The 23,344-nt window shown below is 53.0% G+C and overlaps 1 protein-coding gene across 7 annotated transcripts in view; it reads right to left on the reverse strand.

The window, feature by feature from the left end:
• EEFSEC (eukaryotic elongation factor, selenocysteine-tRNA specific) overlaps positions 1-23,344 on the reverse strand; it is a 262,800-nt gene that overhangs the window by 116,313 nt on the left and 123,143 nt on the right. For all 7 annotated transcript variants that reach the window (XM_045052028.1, XM_045052027.1, XM_023250076.2 and 4 more), the window contains exons 3-4: positions 22,305-22,401; positions 19,884-20,048 (exon numbers count right to left, since the gene is read on the reverse strand). In XM_045052028.1, the coding sequence (XP_044907963.1) occupies positions 19,884-20,048; positions 22,305-22,401 (262 nt within the window). The remainder of the gene's footprint in view (positions 1-19,883; positions 20,049-22,304; positions 22,402-23,344) is intronic.

Below are 23,344 nucleotides of genomic sequence, written 5' to 3' on the forward strand. Positions count from 1 at the left end.
AGGAGATTTAAGCCTTCAAGTACCAGAGGAGCCTTGCTTCAAGCGGGAACGCCCTGACTTGTCAGTGATGTAGACAAATAGATTCTCTTCTTCTATGTGTACTCACCTGAGTTGGCCTCCGTCACCGGTAACCAAGCACGAACGAGCTAGTATGCCCACCCCTCCGGGCACAGTGTCCCATTCCAGGGACATGCTGAGCTGGACTAGTACTCCCAAGCTGCCAGCCTGGGGTAGAAAAGAGGTTAACCTTCACCGCCGTCCCTCTGTGTGCCTCCCAGGTATGATGGGGCCCAGGGAACAAGGAAGGGTTAGCTGCAGGAAGGGCTTTCTGAGTAGCCCTGTGTACACACAGCAGGTCCCAATGGAGACGGAGAGATGTATTTTCAGAAGAAATTCACTGCAGGTGTTCTGGCAGGAAACATCCAACTGCATCCACAAGAGAAGGCCACTCACTCAAACAGGAACTACAAGTACAGAGCTCCACATTCCATTCCCTCTCCCTTGCTGACTGCAGACAGACCTGCCTGCTCTCCAGAGCCATCACTCACATCCGGCACAGAGTCCCCACGGTGCGTCTGGGAGGTGGGGTGAGTTGGCCCCAGAGTGGGAAGCCTTGGCCCAGAGCAGGCAGGTCCACAGACAGCCATGGCAGAAACAAGGTTCCACTCAAGCCAGCCTGATCCCAAAGCTACATCAGCCACCAGGCTGCTTCTCCCAAGGGGTAGCAGACCCTAGTTTCTCTGCACCTGACTTCCTGCCATTGCTAGCACCTAGAAGCTGAAAATCTTCAAGCTCAAGTCTCCAGGGAAAGAGGCGACTTCCCCTAACCCTGCGCACAACCATGCATATTCTGTGGAGACTACTCTCCACAGATGCTGCGTGTGCATGTATGCGCGTGTCCTGGCGAGCAGCTCAAGCGCGTGTCAACATGTGGGTCTGCTTTCAATTGTGCTGGAACAATTCTACCTGATAAACAAAAACAGATCCAAAATAACCTTTGGCAAGCAGCATATTTTTAAAAGAAAGAGAAGGTCCGAATGAACTGGCAAGAGTAATGCTTAAGCAAACAAACTTGGTCAAGCCAAACATCCATGGTGCACATCAAAAAGCCCCTCAAAGGGCTCCCTGTGAACCGAGGCCGGCAGCTGGGAAGGAGGCTGGAGCTGATGCACTTATGGCCTGGAACGGGACAGGCCACCCACTTCCCACCACTGGTCACTGGCATTTCATTCAGGTCATAGGATCAGACCACGAGTCAGGGCCAGGAGGCCAGAACCCTGCTCGCAGCAGGAAAGGGCAGAGCCCCCACCATCCCCTCCAGCCAGGCGCCCTTGCTCCAGACAGCCAGCTCCAATGGGCCCTGCAGGGCAGGTGACAGTGAGAGCAAGTGGGCAGCATGGGGCTCTGTGCCATGGGAGACTCTCAGAGTCCCCGCTCGGTGAGACGGCCAAGTTCCCAAGGCTTTTGCTGTCGAAATCCATTCAGACCCAAGGGCCAAGACAGAACGGGGTCTGCAACCGCCTGCTTCGGACTCCACTCCACCACTGACTGAACAGGACTCACGGTTTCCCACCCATCCACCGAGGATCACAGAGCTGGAGTCACCAACCCAGAGCCCCACAGCAAGGGCTGAGGCACAAAGGCTGGTGCTAGGCCCACAGGAGGACACCCAATCGCCTTTCACAGAAGGCGATTTCACCCCTTCACCCAATCACCTGTCCCTGGATGGCTTCACAAGCTGGGCCACCGAGACCTCCAAGGGTAGAGGGCTCCATGCTGCTAGTCCCGGGCTCTGGGCCACCAACTCTGACCTTCGGCAAGAAGGTCCCCTCAGCAAGACACAGAGGACGAGTGCGCACTCCTCTCCATCCTGGTGTTTCCACAGTGAAAACGCCCCAAGAGCTTCCTGTCGCCAGGTCCAAACCCCTTCACCGCCCAGCTTCCTGAGGGCCGTTCTCCAAAGGGGCCGTTCTCTTCACTGTCTCCCCCAACCCCCGAAGTACATGGCTTATGTCTGCCCACAAAGTGTGTTTCTGGGGCCCTGCTCTTACCACAGCTGTGCTGGAGTCAGCCACAGAACCCAAGCCACATGACACCAAACCCATCCTCTCTCAAGGTCCCACAGGCTCAGCCAACACAAAGGATGACCGGGGAGGTCTGTGGAGCCTGAGACCACGCAGTGCTGGCAGGGGCAAGGGCACTCCCAGGGACCCCCACGGAAGCTGAAGAAAGCTGGGCTCAATTCAGGGGGCTCAAATCCAAAGACGCTGTAAACCGTAAGTTACAGGCTCACAGAAGAGGCACATGGGCCAGATCTGTGCCGCGGAGCGCACGTTCTGCTGGGGCCAGGTCTATGTTGAAGACGTGTGAGCCTGGACGAGACGACTTGACTTCTCTGGGCCTTGGTTTGTCCTCACCTGTTCAATGGGGGAGTAAATGCCTCTTTCCTGGGGTCACGGAGAAGCAAGAGAAAAAAGAAGCTGCTATGGCAACGAAGAAAGAGCAAGCTTTTGATACCTGGAAGCTTATCACCGTTATCGCCGCAAAGGCCCGCCTGCCGAGGCTGAGGCCAAGCGGGTGACTGCAAGTGGTGGATCCGGTCTCCCCGGACACGGTCAGGGAAGATGGCCACAGCTGTAAAAGGGACAAGAGTATCCGTATATGCTGAAGTGCAGGAGGCAACGAGGCAGCGGGAGATAAAGATCACCAAGCAAGGACTTTTATGCATCTCTGAGAGGGGAATGTGGAGAGCGCAGAGTGGGGTGGGGGGCTGAAGGCCGGGAGAAATGGGCTAGAACAGCCAGAGACGGGGTGAGGCGGGGACCGTGGCACTTGCTGAGTGCACTGGGCAGGCACAAGGGGCGAGGGGCGGGGTGCCGGGAGCTGGCCCGAGGCCATCCACGAGGAGGGCCCAGGTGACCACCAGCCCTGCCCCCTCGCTCGGGCTGCCGGAGGAAGAGGTGGTCCTCCTGAGCAGCAGAGCCAGGCCTCCCTGGGGAGGATGGCTCTCCCAGGCCCAAGCGGGGTGAGGGCACAAGGGAGGTGAGAGAGAAGCAGGGAAGGGCAGAACGAAAGTTGCTCTTTCTCTGCTTCTTTGCACTTTTTTCTTTCATAAAAGCCACACACGAAACAGATGAACACAAGCTCGCGGTAAAAGATTCGAACACCAATTACAGACTTAGACATGAAAGCTCTCTTTCAGCCCCCTAAATTCCACTTTCCCTCACTCCCCCAAGATGTAACCACTATTCACAGTTTGCTGTGTCTCCTTTCAGATCTTTTGACGCATCTAGATACAAACATATGTACATATGTACACCGTTTTCCTACATAAACGAGACCAATCACACATATTGTTCCGAGACTTGCTTTTCACTTAACAATATACGCATCCCATTTATTTACAAAATGTTTATTAAGGACGGAGAAACAGATGGACCAGAATCTCCAGCCTCGTGGATCTGACGGTTCTAGTGGCAGCCTTGCCACCTACATTGACGTCACCTTTCTCAATGGCTGTGTTGTGCCGCCCGGTTTGTATTAACCAGCCTGTCACTGCACACGGACTCCTGTTCCATCTGCTCACAGCATAAACATCGCTGCAGCAGACACCCCCACGCACGTCTCCTTGGGCTGCCACACTTGGAACAGGCAGAGAAAACAGACCCAGTAACCGGTCCTCCCAGGAAGCAAGAAAGGAGGACGCTTCCTAAACCCCACTCATAACCAGAGGGGCGCCTGGGAGGCTCAGTCAGTTAAGCATCCGACTCTTGATTTTGGCTCAGGTCATGATCCCACGGTTTGTGAGGTTTGTGAGACCCCCCCCTGCATCTGGCTCTGCACTGTGTCAGCATGGAGCCTGCCTGGAAGTCTCTCTCCCTCTCTCTCTCTCTCCCTGCCCCTACCTCACTCTCTTTCTCCCTTTTTCTCAGAATAAAAAAAAAAATTCAAGAAATTTTTAAAAAACACTCACAACCAGAGATACTGTTATAGGCATAGGATCCCCTGGTCCCCCAGCCGACTGTGCCCGGGGAATGCAGAGAGGGGTGCCCAACCAGCTCTCAACCCCAGGAGCACATGAGTTCACATCCCGGCTCCTACTAGCCATGCAACCCTGGGCAGGTCACACCTCCCCTCTGACTCTGTGGCCACCTCTTTCTTGAGAGAATGTGCCCCACGTGCTCACCCCACTCAGGGTCCCACAGAAGGAAGTGGTGTGTCCAAGGACAGATCCCTAAGGGGCACAGGCCAGTCAGAGCCCAGGCCAGGGCCGAGGGACCGAAAATGTCAGGAGACACTTTTGGCCGGCCTGGCGGGGGAGGAGGTGCTGCTGTCATCTCGTGGGTATAGGCCAGGGATGCTGCTAAACATCTTACAAGGCACGGGACTGAGAAACGTGAGTGTGCTCAGGTGGGGAGCCCACTGGCGGCCCAGCAGCCGAAGGGTTAAGCAGCCCACTGCCCAGGCCGCCTTCCTGCCCGCCCGCCTGCCGGCAAGGACTGCATTAAGCCCGGCCAGGAGATGGGCCGCTGCCTTCTGGTTCGCATTAGCGGCGCTCTGCTTGGCAACGTTCCCTCTGGCGGGCTGCCTTCCCTCCCTGCCCCGACCACTCTCCGCCCCAACTCAAAAGAAAATACCAGGATCCACATATAAAACCCGCGCACTCCCCGCCTGTCTCTTACCCCGTCTTGAATAAAACAAGCTCTTAAACTCCTGACCTTCCGCCCAGTCACCCCGTTTGTTTTGTGGCAGCAGCATCTCGGAGGCTGGGGGGCACGGCGCTGCCCTCCTCGCTGCGGGGCGCTTTGCACACCGGGCTGGCACTGGGGCAGGCCAGGGCAGCTCCTCCGGAGGCTGGCCCCGGTGCCTGTGATCTTAAAAAAGGCAACTGTGCCCACAAATACCCTCCCCTCAATCCCCAAATGCCAAAGCCTGAGCTACTCAGGCCCTCACCTTTCAGAGCGGGGAAGGCTCCCAAGCTGAGAACAAGAGGAGGGTTGGGAGCATTTAAACATCAGAAATAAAACCTTAGAAGAAACAGCGAAAGCCCGCTTTTTAACTTTTCTTATCTTTCCTCACCAGAGGCCCCAGCAGCAAAGGTCGGGTACAGTAAGAGCTCACAAACTCAAGTGTCTTCTCCCAAACTTCTCTGAGCTGCAGCCCCATGTATCAGTTTGCCTCCTAGACCTGCGCGCCAACTGGAGGCCCCCAAACACCTCAAACTTATTAAAGCCCACCGCATACTCCCCTCTTGGCCTCCACCCTCACCCTCGGACCTTCCAGGGCTCCCCGCTCGCTAACGGCTCCACTGCCCGGCCTGCTGCTCCAGCCAGAGGTCTGGGAGTTGTCTTGGACATGTCTCTCCCCTCTACTTTCCCCATATCTACTCCATCGCCAAGTCTTGTTAATTCCACCTCCTGAACATCCCTAGGTCCTACTGTGCCGCCACCAGGTTGGCCCAAACGACCTCAATCTGCCTTCACTGCTGCAGCAGCCCCCTTCCTAACTGGGCCCCAGAAAGGTACCGCGGCCATGCCGAACCCGTCCTCCATACTGTCTGCCTCTCCGACACACAATAAATACATACGCACAATGTGATGTATACACACTCCACCCTTCAAAACCATCTGCGTTATTAAAGTAGATAAAATCTTTAATAGACTGCAATCTCTAGACCCTATGTGGTCTGCTCCCACCTACCTCTATCGCACGTCTTACTCCGGGGCTCTGTTTGCTGAGCTCCAGCTAAAACGCCTCGTTTGCAGGTCTTTGAACGCACTAAGTTATCTCCCACCACAGGAGGTAGCTTTGCCCTGGCGGTCCCTCTTCCTGGAACACTGGGTACACCCACGCCTCAGCTCTTTTCCTAGATCAGTCCTCCTCTGCCTTCAGATCCGGGAAAGTCTGCTCCGACCCTCGGCCTCGGTTGGTACCTTTGCTCTCCGCTCTCAGGGAGCTCTACCGGGTCCCAAGGAGGCCCTACCTTGGGCCAAAACTCTACCGGTGTGTGTATGTAGGGAAAGAGTATGCTGTGCGGCCCGCAGAGGCAGTTATGCAGACCGGGGACTCATCCTCATCTGCACACCCGTTTGTGTCTTCACCAACGCCGGTGACTACTAGCAAAGCCAAGGAGGTGGTGGTGCGGTCTGATGGGGGCAGGGGCCGCAGCTGCATCACAGTCGGCCCTGTCCCACAAAGGCTGGCTCAGACTCGCCGAGTTACCCTGGCCCAGCATCATCTCATTTAAATACTTCGGAAAAGACAACAAGAAAAAAAAAGAGAAAACCCTGAATGGCTGGAATTTATTTTTAAACACGGACATGTTATAATCAGGCGTTTTAGCAAAACTTCAAACAAAAGCAGGCGAGTGCCTTTATTTTAATAAGACATCTCACTTGCCCTTTCCCTATGATGATTACAAGTTGAAGCCTGTGAACAATTAAAGCAAAGTTTATGGTATTTTTATTATTGTTTTATTTCTCAAAAGAAGGAATTAGAAATATTCAGTTTAAGTGGTGCATTGGCTTTATGCACACTCAGGAAACACTCAACTTTCCTTTAACAAGAAAAATAAAAACAAAAAGGTCCCAGCAGAGCCCCAGAAGGCTGCCAGGGCAGTTAGGGACTCACCACAAGCTGAAGGTTGGCCTGCCTCTCCATGAGGTGCCAAGTCAGAGGGGCTGGTGGGGGCTGGGAGAGGCACCCTGGTCAGCCCGGCAATGGTTCTTTCAGCTGAGGGAAAGGAAGCCTAGTGAACTGTGTGTTCACAGTCAAACCCAGACCCTGGCCATGGCCTCCGAGGCCCTCGATGATCTCCTCCCCTCTATCTCTCTACCCTCCCCCCTACCTCCCTCCTCTCCATCACAGGGGCTGCATGATGTTGCCACTGTGCTCTTCCCCCAGAGCTCTGACAGTCCAGATCCTTTGTGTCCAGAGTTTTCCTGACCTAAAGCAGCCCCCAACCCCTGCTGTTCTCAGTCACGTCACCATAAGGTAAATCAGGCCATTTTTTTTGCCCATACCCCCTACCGTTAGAAGGTAAACTCTGTGACAACAGAAATATGACCTGCCTTGTTCACCATCGACCCCTATGACCTGGTCTAGCGCCTGGCGCACAGTAGGTAGTCAATGATACGTGCTGAGTGGACACTCTGGCCACTTTATGTGAGGTCTTTATCCCCTCCTACTTCTCAGAGTGACCCTGCAAAGCAGGCGCTGTGATCCATACCTCCCTGCTGTGCAGGTGAGGAAGCCGAGGCAGAGGGAGGTGGCTACACGGCACATGGCAAGTCAGGGATGTGAGCCAGGTCTGTCCAACTCCAGACCCCCAATTCCTGGACGTTAATTCCCTGGTTCCTGTGGACTGGGATTTAGCGAACTAGAGTGGAGCTGAGAATTTCTAACAAGCATCCTCAGTGATTCCGAATGGCCCACCCTCACCCCCAGCTGAGTATGAGAAGTAACGGATCAGATACCGCTAGGCCCTGAATTCCTGTCAAGGGGAGGAAAGCCAGGAACAGAAGCTCCATGAGGGATTTATTCCAAACACTGCACAAAGGGCCTGGGACCAAGCCTGGGGTCCAAAACCAGGAGGGTGTGGAGAGCAAGAAGGAGCCCAGACAAACCAGAACACGGCGCCCAGAGCAGAGGAGCAGGGCACCAGAACCGCCAGAAGACTTCTCTCACGAGAAGCCTAATTCCTGGGTGCAGCGGTGCCTCCCCAACAGGACAAGGCATACTCTCGAGCCACGTGGGACTTTACCATAGGACATGACGCTGCTAGAGCCTCTTCTAGACGTGGCCTTCAGAACACCCTCCCTATGCCCGAAGCCCAGCCCTCCTAGCGATCTTCGGAAGATCGCCAAAACCACGTGCCGCCCAGTCCTCTTCCCAGACTCTGCCACGATGAACGTCACGCTTCCCACGGACGTATCAGCATTCTCTCACCTCTGGGTTTCACCACATGCTACTCTTTTGCTTGGGATGGCCTGGCAAAGCTCCCCGCCGTCCTCTGAGCTTCAGCTTCAGTACGCCCCATCCGAGGAGCGGGGCTGAAAGCTCTCCCGGGGTATTCGCCGGGTGTTCTCACTTAATACCTTTCCCACACGGGGAGACAGCTGCCTGCCGGCCCACCACCCCTATGCCACCTACTCCCACAGCAGGCTCCCCAAGGGTCAGCCCGGGCTTTGACAGCTTTCAGCGCCCAACTCAACGAGAGAGGCACCGACAGTGCTGTGAGAAGGCTGCACTCAGGGCTGGCTTCGCGGGTGTGCAATCTTCCTGGTTAAACAGAACCTGTATGGCCATGCTTCCTGCTTGAACCAGAACTTGCTTCCAGGCAGAAAGAAGGCAATGGACCTCAGGCCAAAGATCAAACACTCTTCCGTGGGGCAGGCGGCACCCATGTTTGCACTGGGCACAGCCTAGCACCAGTCAACTGGCTGCTGACTGAGCGTTTTCTGCAGCAAGACTGCTTCCAGCTAGTGCTCTAATCCTGGCTGGGCTCCCATTTCCTGACGGAGGAAGCCCCCTTTGGGCCCCCAGTGTTCTAGGTCCTGCCTTCTCGGCCTCGCTGCCAGCTCACATTTTCCACCCCCTCGATGACAGGCCTGCACGTCATACTAGCCACGGCCCACAGCCGAGGAGGGAACTGCAGCACCCCCGGGAGTCTCAGTAAGCCCGCATTCATGTCTGTGCCAGTTCCCCTGGGCTGAGTGGGTGCCTCCCCGTGACACTCACCTGACTGCGGTGGGGTCAAGAGCACTGGGAAAGCAGCTGCCCGAGGCCCACGGGAGGAAGGGCTGCAGTGTGAAAACGATTCTTACTTCTCTGTGAAGGTGGCCTGGCAGGAAAGAGGGGAGGGACCTGCCCCTGGTCACACAGCTGGGCATCACACCCAGGACCCCAGACCCTGGTCCCCTGCCTGGAGCGTGGGCAGGGACTGCCCTGGCATGGTGCCTAGGCCACAACATAGCACTCATTAGTGTTCTTTCTAATTGAATCACAGCCTCTTCCAGGACACAATAAACTGATTTAATTTGACTCGGAAGCTTTTATACGTTTGAGGGGTTTCCACACAATGACTTGCAGGGCACAGCAGGTCCCCTGGCTACTCTGGGGGTCTTGTGAGGCCACCATGGTCTGGGACATACACTTTCCTCAGGAGAGGTCTGGAAGCCAGCCACGCTCCCTCCGACCCCACATTTGCCACTTCTGTGTCTGCTTGCCACCCGGCAACCTGCGGGTGCCACCTGGCCACCAGGGCTCTTCCTGGTGCTGGCCAAGGCATGAGGGACACTAGGTTTCACGTGGTGGTAACAATAGGCGATGATTACTGAGCACGTCCTAGAACCTAAGCGCCATCAAAAGATGCCGTATAACCCATCTAATTCTTACAGTGACTCTCTGACGTAGGTAACATTACCCCCACCTTACAGAGGGGGAAGCTGGAGCACACACAGGTGAGGCGGCTTCCTTGTGGTCACAGAGCAGGTGTGTGGCATGCAAACCCAGGCAGAGTGGTGCTCAACGCCCTGCTCTCCACCTCCCTGCTATACTACACGTCGGCTGTGAAGGGAAGGGCACGTGTGGGCAGTGGGGGTGCCTGCATTCAGGCTTCGGGTGGGCAGGCGAGAGGCTGGCTCCCAAGATGTCCATCCAGCCTAGTGAGAGCTGTAGTAGCAGGAAGCTGCAGGGGGGCAGTGCCCACTCTTGCCCTCAGGGGAAGCAGCTGGTCGGATTGGGACGGGTTTTATTTGTGGCCTCAGGGTCCCGAAAAAGGGCTAGGAGGGCTGCAGGTCAACCTGAGCCCAACCTGCCCACGCAGTTGTGAGCACAAGGCTCAGAACATACACCGAGCACAACCAGATGAGCTGGCAGCTTCATAAAGGGGGCCCGCCTTTGCAGTGGGGCAGAACTAAGCTGGGGTGGGCTGGACAGCCACTCCTGGCTCTTGCCCTTTCTTCAGAGGATACCGCTGGGGTTGTAGCAGCCATTTCTCCCCCACTCCAATCGGGGCCTGAGAGAGCCAGGGTCAGCTCTGCAGAGGACGGTGGGGCATGCTCAGACCACCCAGGATCAGATGCAGCCCACTGTGGTTGGTCCAGGCCCCTCCAGGCACCAGAAGCTAGCTGTGGCCCCTGCCCGCACAGCTGTTCTCGGGACAGGCCCAGGACCTCCAGCTCCTGGACGGAGGGTCCCGCGGAGTTATGAAGAAGGATAAGGCAGAATGAAGCAGCACCTCTAAAGTCAGTTCCAGGATCTTCTTGTCTGAGAGTCCCTGGGTCATCTCCATAACGACTTCATCTGATGTGAGAGGGACAGGGTCGAGCTGGCCTCAGTGGCCTCCTCATGCCTACACAGGGAGCTGGAGTGAGCACACATTGGAGAGCCTGGCTGCCAGAATTTGACTCCAGAGTCCTCCACTGATTAGCTTATGGAAGATTTCTGTCTCTGTGTCTCTGTTCCATGCCTATCAAATGGGGGACAACAGCACCTCCTCCAGGGCCGCTGGAAGCACAGAATGAACACCTCCAGAGGTCTTAGGCCCAAGCCTGGGACACAGCACCACTCAAAGACAGCCAACAAACCATCCTACAGTGCTGCCTGCGCTGAGGCTCCTTCCCCATGCCGGCCCAATACCCTGCTGTGTTGCGGAACTCACACTTCTAGAAGCCATCTGAGGCTAAACTAAGAGAAGCTGGACCTCGACGAGGCCAGACGTGGCAGCCTTCTTCATCCAGCCAGCAGCATCTGAGCGATCAGGACCCAGTATGGGCGGTGGGTGTCAGCACCATCTCTGTAGACGGACACATGAGCGTGATGAAATCCATTCTCAGAAATAAAGGAAGACAAACACACAAGAACAAAAGAGAGGGCTTCTGGGAGAAGAAACTGCAGCCTTATCCAGGGGCTGAGGCAGAACGGCACTCGGTTCCCTTGGGACTGAGGGGAGGACAAGCCAGAGGGAGCCCACAGGAAAAGGCCTGTAGGGAGGCGGTATCCTGCAGCCTGCTAGATCTTTACCATGCTGGGCACACGCCTCTGACAACAGCACCTACACAGAAAAACCTTCCTGAGCTCCCTGCCTGCTCTGAGATCAATCTCTGTCCTCGCCTGTCGCCTGTCCTTCCTTCTCAGGGCCTCGCTGGGGAGACAACAGGATATTACAACTCAGCTGCAGATGTGATTCTGATCCCCAGGCCAGAAGGAAGGCGGGGCACAGGCAAAGGTCTCACCGCGCCAAGGTGCTCAGGGTTGAGGGGGGTGGTGTGCAGGCTATGCTAAGCTCAGGGACCCCACCCCTGAGTCACTGCACTCTGTGGGCCAAGTAACAATGCACGGTAAATGGGAGGAAAGACAAGATTCAGAGTGGCACGTGATAACAATGACGGCGATCCCCATGTGCAGGTCTGGTTACAAGCACAGTACGTAAATGTCCTTGAATCTTCACAAGTAGCTCAGGAGAAAACAGGCCCCAGGAGGTGATGTAACTTCCCGAGCAAATAAGTGAGGGGGAGGGACTCAAGCTCAGCCCCTCTGTGTCCCAGGCCGGGCTCTCAAGGCAGCCATACGCAGGAACCAACACCAAGTATGTGGATGTCTCTCAGTTTTGCCCGCCCGGCGTCTATCTCCTAGATCAGTACCCCAACTTCTTTGGGAACCATTCTTCCCAGTAGTCCCCACCCCTGCTCCAGGGGTGGGTGAATGTGAAATCCAGCTCACCCAGCAAATTGTTGCACTCGTCCTGGCCTTGGGGCTGAGCTCCTGGTTCAGCCAGCCAAGCATATCCCATTCTATAACTGCAGACGAGTCTGACTGAACAGAAAGGAAATGTCATTTCTCTCCTAACACCAAGTGCTGAGGTAGGGCAGACTCAGGCACTCGTCAGGGCCCTGCTTTGGGCTGTTTTCCTCTGGCATCTTTCTGCATGCCTCCTCCTCAAACTTACCCCTCAAGTCCAAAGGTCACATGGCCCTCCCTGCTTCAACGTCCAGTAGCAGGAGAAACCCCCCAAGAGACCTCCCTTCCCATCTCACTGGCCAAATCTGGCTCACCAGTCACTGGCAGGGGAGGCGCATCCTCACGTACCAGACATCCTCTGGGTAGAATGGACTTGGGGAGCTAATCCCAAGGCCACAGGCCACTACATCCTAGACTTGAGGGGGAGGAACTAGAAAGCCGGGGTGCAGGGACTAGGCCTGGGAGAGTGGCCCACACAGAACAGGTCCGGAGGGAGGCACCAGCCCCACCTGGCTTAGTAATGGAACCAGCCTGTCCCCTTCACATCAGGCCAGTCTGAGCTGGATTTCTGTCACTGGCCACCAGGGCCCTAACTAACACACGGAGCACAAGAGATCTGGTGTTGCTCTGGGATTAGAAACTGAGGCGGAGTGAGAGAGGTGAGTCACACACACAGAAAGGCAAATACCATGACTTCATTCCTGTGTGGAATCCAAAAAATGAATGAACGAACAAACAGAGACGGACTCATAAATACAGAGAACAAACTGGTGGTTTGGGCAGCAGGGAGGTGGTGAAAAAAACCAGAAAGCAACCGAGGCTGGAGAGGTGACAAAGGGGAGGCTACGGCTAGCTCTCTGCCACACAGAGCACTTCAGATTTCATCCTGGAGACGAGGGGCGCACCAGCAGATAAGTGGGACCAAGCACGGCTCTACAAAGACCTCGCCATCTGTCCCTCTGTCAGCAGGGAGAGGCTGGGCTGGAGGGCTGGCACCTGAGCAGGGGAGGGCTGCAGTCCCAGCGGGAGACAGGGGAAGCTTGAGGGCAAGGGCCTGATGGCAGAGACCACCCCCCCACTCGCCACCCTGAGACAGGACACCAAGTGAAAGTTGATCTGACCACAGGCACCTGATCAACGCCTGCCTCTGCCTCTGCCCCCTCTCCCCTGGCTTTTCCAAACTGTTCCCCATTTCCTTCCTTCCCCTTTCTCCTTCCCTGTCCCCCTCTGCTCCATTAGCTCCACGTCCCTGGCACATGTGACATCCAGGTACAGAGAACGGACTCCCAGGAGTTTCCACCCTGAGGCCAACAACCATGAAAACATCAAACTCACAAAAAGCATTCCTTCTTTATAGATCTTCTGAAACACGAAATGATCAAGGATGACGATCAGGCTTTACATTTTTGATAAAAGACACAGAGACAGAGGGAGCTCAGTCTTAAGAGCTGATGTGCACAGGTGGCTCGGGAAGCTGCTCTGTAGCCCTGGGCCCCTGGTTTATAACCGAAAATGAGCTGGCACTGGGACACAGGAATATCTCGCGCTACTCACTAGTGAGGCATCAAGACTCGAGCCTCAAAAAGAAGACTGCCGGTATAGGAAGCAGCCAGCTGCCCGACTCTAGGCTTCTCCATCTGGATCCACGAGGTTGGGGAGCAGCCGCTGCAAACCCAGCCATCCACAGTCGTTCACTATCTATTCTGAATCAAAATCCTACTACAAAACAAATCATTTATTTGCTTTATGGGTGTTCCCTACTGTTTTTTTTTTTTCATCAACTAGTTTCTGGGGCCTCCTCTGACCCTAGCCCTAGGACAGGTGCTAAGAGCACAGAGAAGGACAGGACCCAGTCTCTGCCCTCCAGGAGATGAGTGTGGTGGGAGACGCAGGCACAGAGACAGACACAGTGCCAGGCAGTGCCTAAGTGCTGACCCAGAGCACCCATGGGAGGCAGCGCCTAACAATCCAGAGAAAGGGAAGAGGTCACGTGCTCCAGGGTAGGGGGACAGCCCACCAAGGCTTCTGGGTGAAAAACAAGGACAAGGGGAGGAGGGTTGCTAGGAGTAGGGGCAGGGCAGGTCAGGCAGAGGATGCGGCTGTGGGCTTGCTGATGGGAGAAAATGCATCTTTCCAGATGCCACGGCCTTCTCTTCTCACCTTGCAATCAACACCCAAGAGTGGAGGCAAAGGTCAGAGTAACAATGTCTAGTAGTATTTGATAATTTTTTTTTCCTTTCTGGAGGTGTTCATAAAGGAAAAAATAAGTCTGAATATGAACTCAATTTAGAGAAATATGCTATCAAATTCTGAACTTTCCTCTAACAGTTTTACCAGCTAAATAGGCATCTTTATATACCTAATAATGTTTGTCACCATGAGAAAACTGACGTGAGGGCCGTGACGCGTATTTCCATCTCAACGACTCATTTAGCAGCCCTGAAAAGAACGTTTCCTTGCAACCTGGGAAGTGCCCTGCCATTTCCTCCTCCCGTACCCAAGAGAAATTCCACAGGAAAGTAACGCTGAATGGCAACAATAAAGACAAGAATTATCACCTAAAACCCACGTGCCTACTCGGTGCTAGGAACCTTCCACCCGCCATCCCCAGTGGGCACCGCACCATAGTGCCCCTCTTCCAGAGGCCCCAGACTGAGGCAAGACTTGAGTTTGTGAAGAATCAGCGAGACAGAGAGAGGCTAAGAACTTGCCTCTGAACTCCCAGACGTCTCTCTCTCTCTCTCTCTCCATGGTGTGTGGCTCTGACAGTTTCTGACGCTACAACTCTGACAGCCAATACCCACTGGAAACATCACTAGCCGAAAATCCCAGGATCAGATGCGACCAGAGGGATTTCCCAGGCCAAAAAGCCTTGAGGAGAAGGCTGGCGAATCTCAAGATGGCTGGTGTTTACGCCATTCTGGGCTCTAAGTGGGATTTGGTTTTTCTCCTTCATTCCCGTTCCCCAACATTTCCTCAATTGGCTAATGGGCCCCAGCTGGGAATGGACACAGGCAGCAGAGACAGGGGCCAGGGTCTGACTGGCTCCAGCGGGCCAGCCCTGGCCAAGAGGGGAATGCGACTGTTTATTTGGAATGGCTGTGCCCTGCCTCTGAGGGAGTTCAAGCGGTCAGATGTGTCCAAGTTGATTAGTGAAATCTGACAAGGATGTCACCAGGTTTGGGAGGAGGGCCATCTAATTTAAAGCCCCCACCCTGCAATGTCCCCAGTGCCCAATAGGCACCGGCCACTAATTATGGTTAGTGGAAAGTGGGGGGTGAGAGGAGGTCAGGAGCTCTAGACCTCAGGAGCTTCTGAAATGTGTTTTTATAGGCTCCGTGGCCCAGGAGAGGCCTCAGTGGGGTACCCGGCTCACCTACAAAGCTGCTCTGGAGGTTGGAGGGTCCTGCCCTTCCCCAAGGAGGAAACGCCACTGGTGCCTACCGTCTCCTTGGGGTCTCCAGGGGCAGTGGGTATAGTGGACAGAGCCTGGTCTTTGGAGCCAGACAAATGGCTTCAAATGCCGGCTCTGCTGTCTGGTTGCAAAACAAAGCCCTGGGCCTAAGTTTTCTCATCTGTTGGGTGGGAACTACAGGAAAGGAAGGAAGGAACAGAGCTAGCCATCAGTATGCAGCGGTACTGACTCTATGTTAACCTGTAAAGTCTTCTACTGCCAACACACACTCAGCTCTCATGGCAACCCCTGCCATTCCTCATGACAAAGTCCAAGCTCAGTGGAGTTAAGAGGCCTGCCCATAACTGCAAAGGACTTCAAACTTGTTCTGACTTCAGTCCTTTCCATCTAAAATCCGTATTCATTTCCTAGGGCTGTCCTAACCAACTACCAAACTTGGTAGTGTTAAACAACAGAAATTTATTCTCTCGCAGTTCTGTTGGCCAGAAGTCCAAAATCAGCGTGTCAGTGGGTTTGGTCCCCTCTGGAGCCTCTCAGAGAGAAGTCCTTCCCTACCTTTCTCTTAGTGTCTGGTGGCTTTAGGCAACCACTGGCGTTCCTTGGCTTGGGGCCACATAACTCCAATCTTGGCCTCTAGCCTCATTTGCCCTTCCCTCTGTCAATCTGTGTCACTGGACACACACCGTTGGGTAAAGAGCCCACCCTAACAGGGATGACCTCATCTTGAGAACCTTACCTTAATTACATCTGCAAAGACTTTGTTCCAAGTAAGGTCATTTCTGAGCTTCTAGGTGGATATGGCTTTTGTGGTCCACAGTTCTACAAACCACTACAGTCCGCCCCACCCTCCAGTCCCCAAAACTTCATTCACATGTGTAAAATACATTCACCCCATCCCAACATCCCCGAATTCTCACCTCACTAGACCATACTCTAAGTCCAAAATCTCTTGTAAGTATCACCCGCTCAAAAATATCATTTAACCCCTCTAATCAGGCATGGGTTATACTGATATGATCCATCCTGGGGCCAAATGCCTCTCCATCTACAGATGTGTGAAACTAAAAGACAAATTTTCTGCTTCTAAGATATAGGCACAGGGAAAAAATGAAAGGAACATAGAGGTCACTGGACCCAAGTAAATTTGAAACCCAATAGAGCAAATTCCTTTAGCTTTCCTGGCCTGAAAGTAACCCTCTGTGGCTTGGTCCTCCACCCTCCGGGCCCACAGAGGCTCCACAGGCCCCTGCCTTTAGGCTTGCTTCTCTGGCCTCTGCCTTTGTGTCCGCAGCTCTGCCCCTGGAGTCATTCTTCCCTTTTCTTAAAGGATAACATGAATTAGTAGAGTAATTCTATCAGTCCATTTCCTACAATTAGAATACTAGAAGTCCAAATGCTCTATTTTTTTTTAAAAAAACATTTTACCAGGTCTGTCCCTTTCAGTCCACACTGCCAGTGTTTTTGCGATATAACATTCTCAAAAACCTCGCGTGTCTCCCATGTATATCAAGGGGATCTCCATCATTAAACAAGAAGGTTCTCTATAGATTCTTCCTGGAGAAGCCTGTCTCTAGTCCTGGCTTCTGCTAAGATGTTTGATTGGATCCACGAGTCACATACCCAATCTCCACAGCAAAGGCTGTCTAGCCTCACCGCTGGCCTTTCTCCAGAGCATGCTTTCTCAAAGCCAATTTCCTACTTTTAGCATCCTTTGGCATCTGAAGAGGCAGAGAATCTCCCAAACATCAAGCGCAGGCTTCTTTTTGCTAACAGTTCCATCTCCAATTCACTCCTTTCCTCTCACATTTTACTAGACACAGCAAAGGAGAAACCAGGCTGCATGTTCCATGCTTTGGTTGGAAAATTCCTCAGCCAAATATCTGAGTTCACTACTTACAAATTATGCTTTCCTGACTAGCAACTTAGACAAGAACACGACAATAGAGGGTTGAAAAGTAGGCTGGGGGAAATGGGTGAAGAAAAGCAAGAGAATTAAATTTATATTTGCCAAGCACTTTCCTTGTGTCCAAGTACTGCAGATCAGTAACTGGGACCTTGATAGGCAAGCTCCATTTTCATCAGGATGAAAAAGTAGCCAAAGACCTCAGAACATGTCCCCACTCAAACATCTCTGCCTAACGTGGCTGACTATTTCTGCCTCGGCCCTCCCCAGGTCCACGCTTTCGGTCAAACATGGCAGCCACTGACCCTGTCATCAAGCACCTGTTCCTCCCTCAGGTACTGCACTTCAAAGTCTATGTCCCACAGCGAGTTCTTCTGACACCTCCTTCCTGCTCCCAGCTGCTCTCCCAGGCTGCAAACAGGTCTTCTCCCAAGGAAGAAGGGATACTGGATCAGGGTAGCCCCTTGGGGTCTGCCTCAGGGAAGACCCAGAAGGCAAAGAAATTTAGCATTTGACTCATTCTCTGTTCCAGCTAAGAATTAACACACAGCACCATAATAATCTAAACTGTGTTAAATATAAGTTTGGTTTATTTTCATAATTTTGTGCTTTATTTTTCTAAGATTTACACTTTTAGTCCCTGGCGCAACATGGATTTGATTTAAGTGGTATTTATCCAGGACTAATGGTGTTCAGGGGAGGAGCTACAACAGCCAGTGGAGGAGGGGATTATGACCTTAGGACTCGGGTCCTATGTCAGGGGAGGCCCTAGGCCTCGGAAGGGCAGGGCCTTGTCCTTCAACTCCTGCTGCTGCCCCAGGGAGCCCTGGAACCTGGCCAGTCTCAGGCCTATAAAGGAAGCTTTTCTTTTGGTTGGTCCTCCCTGGTCAGGAGGCTCTTCCCTAATAACCTCAGCCCTGCAGGAGGAAAGCAACAGCCACAGCACCATAAAATGAGTGAAGGGGGTAATTTAAACCTGAGATTTCCTTTACCTGGGGAAGCCCTGGTCATTCCTGTCATTCCTGAAATACCCCTCTCCTACATCCTCCCAGGCTGTCCTAGACCAGAAAAGGCCAACACAACAGATAGGTGCCCCTTGCCCTCCCCTTCCTCAGGGCAGACACTATAATCATGGTTCTCCCCCACAAAAGGGTGATGGTATATTTTACATGTCAACTAGGCTGAGCCACTGTACTGAGATATTTGGTCAAGCACTATTCTGGATATTTCTGTGAGGTTTTTTTTTTCTTTAATTTTTTAATGTTTATTTAGTTTTGAGAGAGAAAGACAGAGCATGAGCAGGAGAGGGGAAGAGAGAGGAAGACACAGAGTCTAACGCAGGCTCCAGGCTCCAAGCTGTCAACACAGAGCCCAACACGGGGCTTGAACCCACAAACCATGAGATCATGACCTGAGCTGAAGCTGGACGCTTAACTAACTGAGCCACCCAGGTACCCCAATGTGAGGGTTTTGGGGGGATGAGATTAACACTAAGACTTTGAGTTAAATAATTAATTAATTAAAAAAAAAAAAAAGACTTTGAGTAAAGCAGATTACTCTCCATAATGTGGGTAGACTCTGTCCAATCAGTTAAAGGCCTGAAAAGAAAGACTGACCTTCTTAGAAGAAAAAATGCTGCCAGTGAACAGCCTTCAGACTTGAACTGCAACTCTTCCCTGGGTCTCCATCTTTGCTGGCTTATCCTGCAGATTTTGGACCTGCTGGGCCTCATAATCATGTGAGCCAACTCCTTAAAACACACCCCTTTCTTTCTGTATATGTATATACCCACATCTTTTTGGTTCTGTTTTTCTGGAGGACCCTGACTAACACATCTAGTGATCCAGACAACCACAGAATCTGTCTCAACACAGCCCTCCAGGAAGCACTCCCAGTTAGCAAGCAAAGTGAACTCACTGACCTAGGGCTGTGCATATCCAGAAGCTGGTATTGTCCCTGGCTTAGTACACGGGGCCAAGTGCATGCCTCCGTGTCCCTGCACTCCAGGCTCTTCTGAGAACTAGACAACCACCCTGGACCCCAGGTTTCCTCATAGGCTTTTCCTAGTTCTAACCAGGCCTTGTTCCCCACCCTTTATACCCCCTGAAGAGAAGGGTGGTTGAGGAGGCTCTAAGTTGTTCTTCTCCAGTTAACTAAAACCATAAGAAAAGCCCACTGAAGATGGGAACTATCAAGGCCATTGAACACCTTTTACATCAGACCAGGCTGGTAGTTACCAGGAGGTGGGGGGCGACAGGGAGATACCCAGCTATCCATCCCTCTCACAGGTCTTCGGAGGGATAACATGGCACCTACTAGTGGTCACTGGGAGTATAAAACTCATCTGGATATCTTCCAGATTTAATGACTCTGAGTGACACAAGATTCTAATTGTGTTTAACTTGAAATCCTTGTAGCTAAGCAAAAAGTACCCAGAAATAAGTGCACATGTACTCGCCACCCTGACGTACGGAGCTGGTAGAAAAGGAGGGTGTACACCCAGCACCCTCACTTGTTGACAGGTGATCCTGGGCCCACCACACCTTCTAGAGCTCCTGTTTCTTTATCTACACAGAACACCCACTCAGGAGGCTCATCACGACACGTCACAGGCCTCCAGTAAATGGGTATTGTTCTGAGGATGAGGGAGAGTGGTGGCTCCAGAATCCAGGCAGGGCAGTACAGAAGACAGAGCAGAGAAGAGCCAGAAGGCCAGCCCCAGGGATCTGGCCCAGGGGCTCAGCCACCGGAGAGGCAAAGGGACTGTCGCTCTCCCTTGCCGCTAGAGACACAGGCCAAAAGGAAGGCCAAGGTAAGACTGACCTTGAGGGCAGGAATCTCCACACTGTCGCCGAGACTGATGGAGCCTGAGAGGATGGTCCCTGTCATCACAGTGCCTTGGCCTCTGATGGAGAAACAGTGGTCCACAGACATGAGGAATGGTCCCGAGGGGTCCCTCGTCGGGATGGGAATCTGGGACGTCAGGAGCTAGAAAAGAGATGCTGCTGCCACACCCTGCTGGGGAGAGGAGCTGAGTGGGGCAGGGCAGAGGAGGGCAGAGGGAGTAGCCAGGAACGGGGCAAGCTGGCCAAGATCAGAAATGGACCGCTTCCTGATTACACTCCAAACTCCTGCTGTGCTCTCAGTTCCTCTCGGTTCAAAGGAACTTCTCTCTCCTCTCATTGGGATAATGAACAGCCTCCTAACAGGCCGACCCCCAGGCCCTCGCCTGCACTGCAGCACAGGGACCTGCTGCAGGACAGCCCTGGACGCGTCAGTTCAAGCCTCATGCTTTCCTAGCCTTCCGAGCCTGCGGAATTTAAGATGTGTCATCATCTAGCCCCTAGGTACCATGGAAGCCTCGTCCCCCACCACTTGCCCTCTCACAGCAGGCACCAGCCGCTGGCAGGCCCTGGAAGTGTACCAGCTAGCTTCACCTCCCTTCTCCAGGGACACATCACCTCTGGGAAGGCTTTCCTACCCTTTCCGTATGGCTCCCTTCCCCAGCCCATCATCAACCAGTTAACATACCACTGTGATCATTTGTTTATTTGTCTCCCTCCTAGAGCCCTGAGTCCTTCCAAGTATCTGTAGCAGCTGGCACGGTGCCCAAGAGAGGGACACGTGTCCAAAGGATGCAGGATAGCAGGGCTGCCACCACGTGTGGCAGGGAAGGAGGGGGTGAATGCTGTTTCTCTAAGCCCCGGCAGAGACAGAGGGACCACCTAATGTCTGCCAAGGCCCGGTGTTGCCCCCTCAATTTGTGGTTCTGAGTTTTCTTCTCCGCTGACACTTTCCACCAGCTTTGACCTCAGCCAGCCCCTTTTCCTCATGCTATCTATGTGCTCAGAAATGTCAGAGCTAATTCCTTATAAACAAATGGAAATAAAGGCTGCATTATTCCTTTTATTTTGCTGCTTTCTCCTTTCATCAGGGAAGAGGCTGTCAAAAAGTATTCGGTAGTGAAGGTTCTAAACTCTCAGCCTTGTGATAACAATTCTGGAAAAAGACTAAATATTCAAAACAGGCTTTGCCTGATATTTATGCAGAGGCTTCTTAAAGGAATAGACAAACATCTTTCATAGCAACATGGGTGAATTCTGCTTTAATAAAAATGACTGTCCCAGGCTCCCAGACCAGTGCTCCCTGAAGCTGACGAAAAAATAACAAAAGCGTCACCCAGAAAAGGTTTGCTTTGCAGAGTCAGCCAGATCAGCACCTTGTTATCATAGAAATGGTGGCAGTGTACTCGGTCACATTTGATCTTGGCTCTGTGGGTCCAGATACAGGTGGACCCCAAAGACACCCAACAACCGACCTGGGACTAAATGCCAGCTCCACCACATACTTGCTGTGAGACCTTGGGCAAGTTACTTGACTTCCCTGAGTCTGACACTTTCCTTGGTAAGATGCAGATAACTTAAGCCTCCCAGGGCCACTGTGAAAGCTAATGATCACTGTGAAAAGGTTAATGATCACTTAACCTTCACACCAAGTCCAAAGGGAAGTGGTGCTGGGATTTTCCCTACTTAAAACTGAGGGAATAGAGGCAAGAGACAGCAGGTGGTAGGCCCAGCACGCAGCCCCAGAGTCGAGATACCTCGCCACTCCGCCCCTCTTAGTGAGGGACACTGAGGTCCCCCTTCTCACCGCCATCCTTCCAGCAGCATCACCACCACCCCACCATCCCCAACCTGCCCTCTGGCTACCCTGGACACCCCACGGTGGCTGGGCTCCCTCCCTTTATCTACCACTGAGCCTGGACACAGAGCCTGTGCCTCAGAAGCTCCACTATTTGGTGGAGACCATGAGGACCTGAGCTGCACTGCCCATCTCCATCAGCCAGTGGGACACACTGGGGGACAGGCACAGTCTGCAGGCCTGGAATGGATGACATGGCCCAGAGCTCCAGGAGGCAGGAGCTGCTGTGTCCGGGTGGGGGTGTTCAGCAAGAGAAAGGAAAAAGAAAGACTTACAAGAGTGTGGACAGCTGGGCAGGACTTTGAACGAGACGGGGGGGAGGGGGGGGCTCTGCTTCTCTTTTGGTTTAACTCTTGCAGGGAGGTGAGGGAGGATATACTAAGGTGCTCATGTACCTGGGGGAGGGGTGGTGGTAGTTAAAGGAACCAGCTCAGAGTCGTCTTGCTGGGGTGCCTCCTCTCTCTCTCCCCATCAGACCAAGCAGGACACAAAGGGACCTGCCTGAGTGAGACTGGGGCCAGAGGCCAGCCTGGATTCAAGTACCTCAATGAGCTCTGAGATGCCCTGTGGAGCTTCTGTTTCAGGGGCCTCTGGTCCCCCAGGCTTGGCCGCCACGGATATAATCGGTGCACCTCGGAACCTGAAATGGAAAAACAAGCCCCGCCAAGTTACAGAGATCACCAGCACGGACACAGCACATCTGTGGAGTACCTGGCAGAGCACCAAGCACTTCGGATAGCCTCTCCTTCCATCCTTTGGAAAGTATCAAGGAAGAGAGTACCATCATTTTCCCACTCAGCAGATGAGGAAACAGAGGCCCACAAGAAAACCTTTGGATTGGACAATAGAATTTAAAAGGGCGCTCTTAGGTTTTAACCACCACGTTCAGAACCCACTCTGAGGAGGCAGCAGTGAACCCTGGCCCCCAGGACGCTGAATAAAAGACCCTCTTGAAGAAGACCAGGAAATACATCCTAGTTTCCTGCAGAGACTCGGGAAATACTGGTTACCAAAAAGTCCCTGAAGATGCATCTGGAAACACACTTCCACTATCCCAGTGTCTAATGGGGGGGTGTTCCTGCCTGGGCCCTCCTGAAGAGCCTCTCCTTCTTTAAGAAGAGATTCTTACTGTGAGTAGACATTTATCTTTCCCAGTGATTTTTTAAAAATGGAAAAGAGAACATATACAACCCATAATCCTGCCATTGTGGTGTGCTTTCTTCCAACCTTGGTTTTTCCATGTGTTGCCAGGCATTTTTTTTTTTCTTATATTTTGGTTACAGCATACATAAAATTTCACATCCTTCTAGCTGTTATTTGCCATTATAGCATAACAAATTTTCTGTTGGATGATAGCAACAACAGCGATAACAACTCACTTGGCTGAGCCACACATATTGCCTGGACACCTTCACTGACAGCTCACAGCACCACTATGGAACTGTCACCATTTAAAAAAAAATTTTTGATGTTTATTTATTTTTGTGTGTGTGAGAGAGAGAGAGAGTGCGAGTGGGGGAGGAGCAGAGAGAAGGAGACACAGAATCCAAAGCAGGCTCCAGGCTCCGAGCTGTCAGCACAGA

The sequence above is a fragment of the Felis catus genome, chromosome A2 (genome assembly GCF_018350175.1).
Source record: "Felis catus isolate Fca126 chromosome A2, F.catus_Fca126_mat1.0, whole genome shotgun sequence".
In the NCBI taxonomy this organism is placed as follows: domain Eukaryota; kingdom Metazoa; phylum Chordata; class Mammalia; order Carnivora; family Felidae; genus Felis; species Felis catus.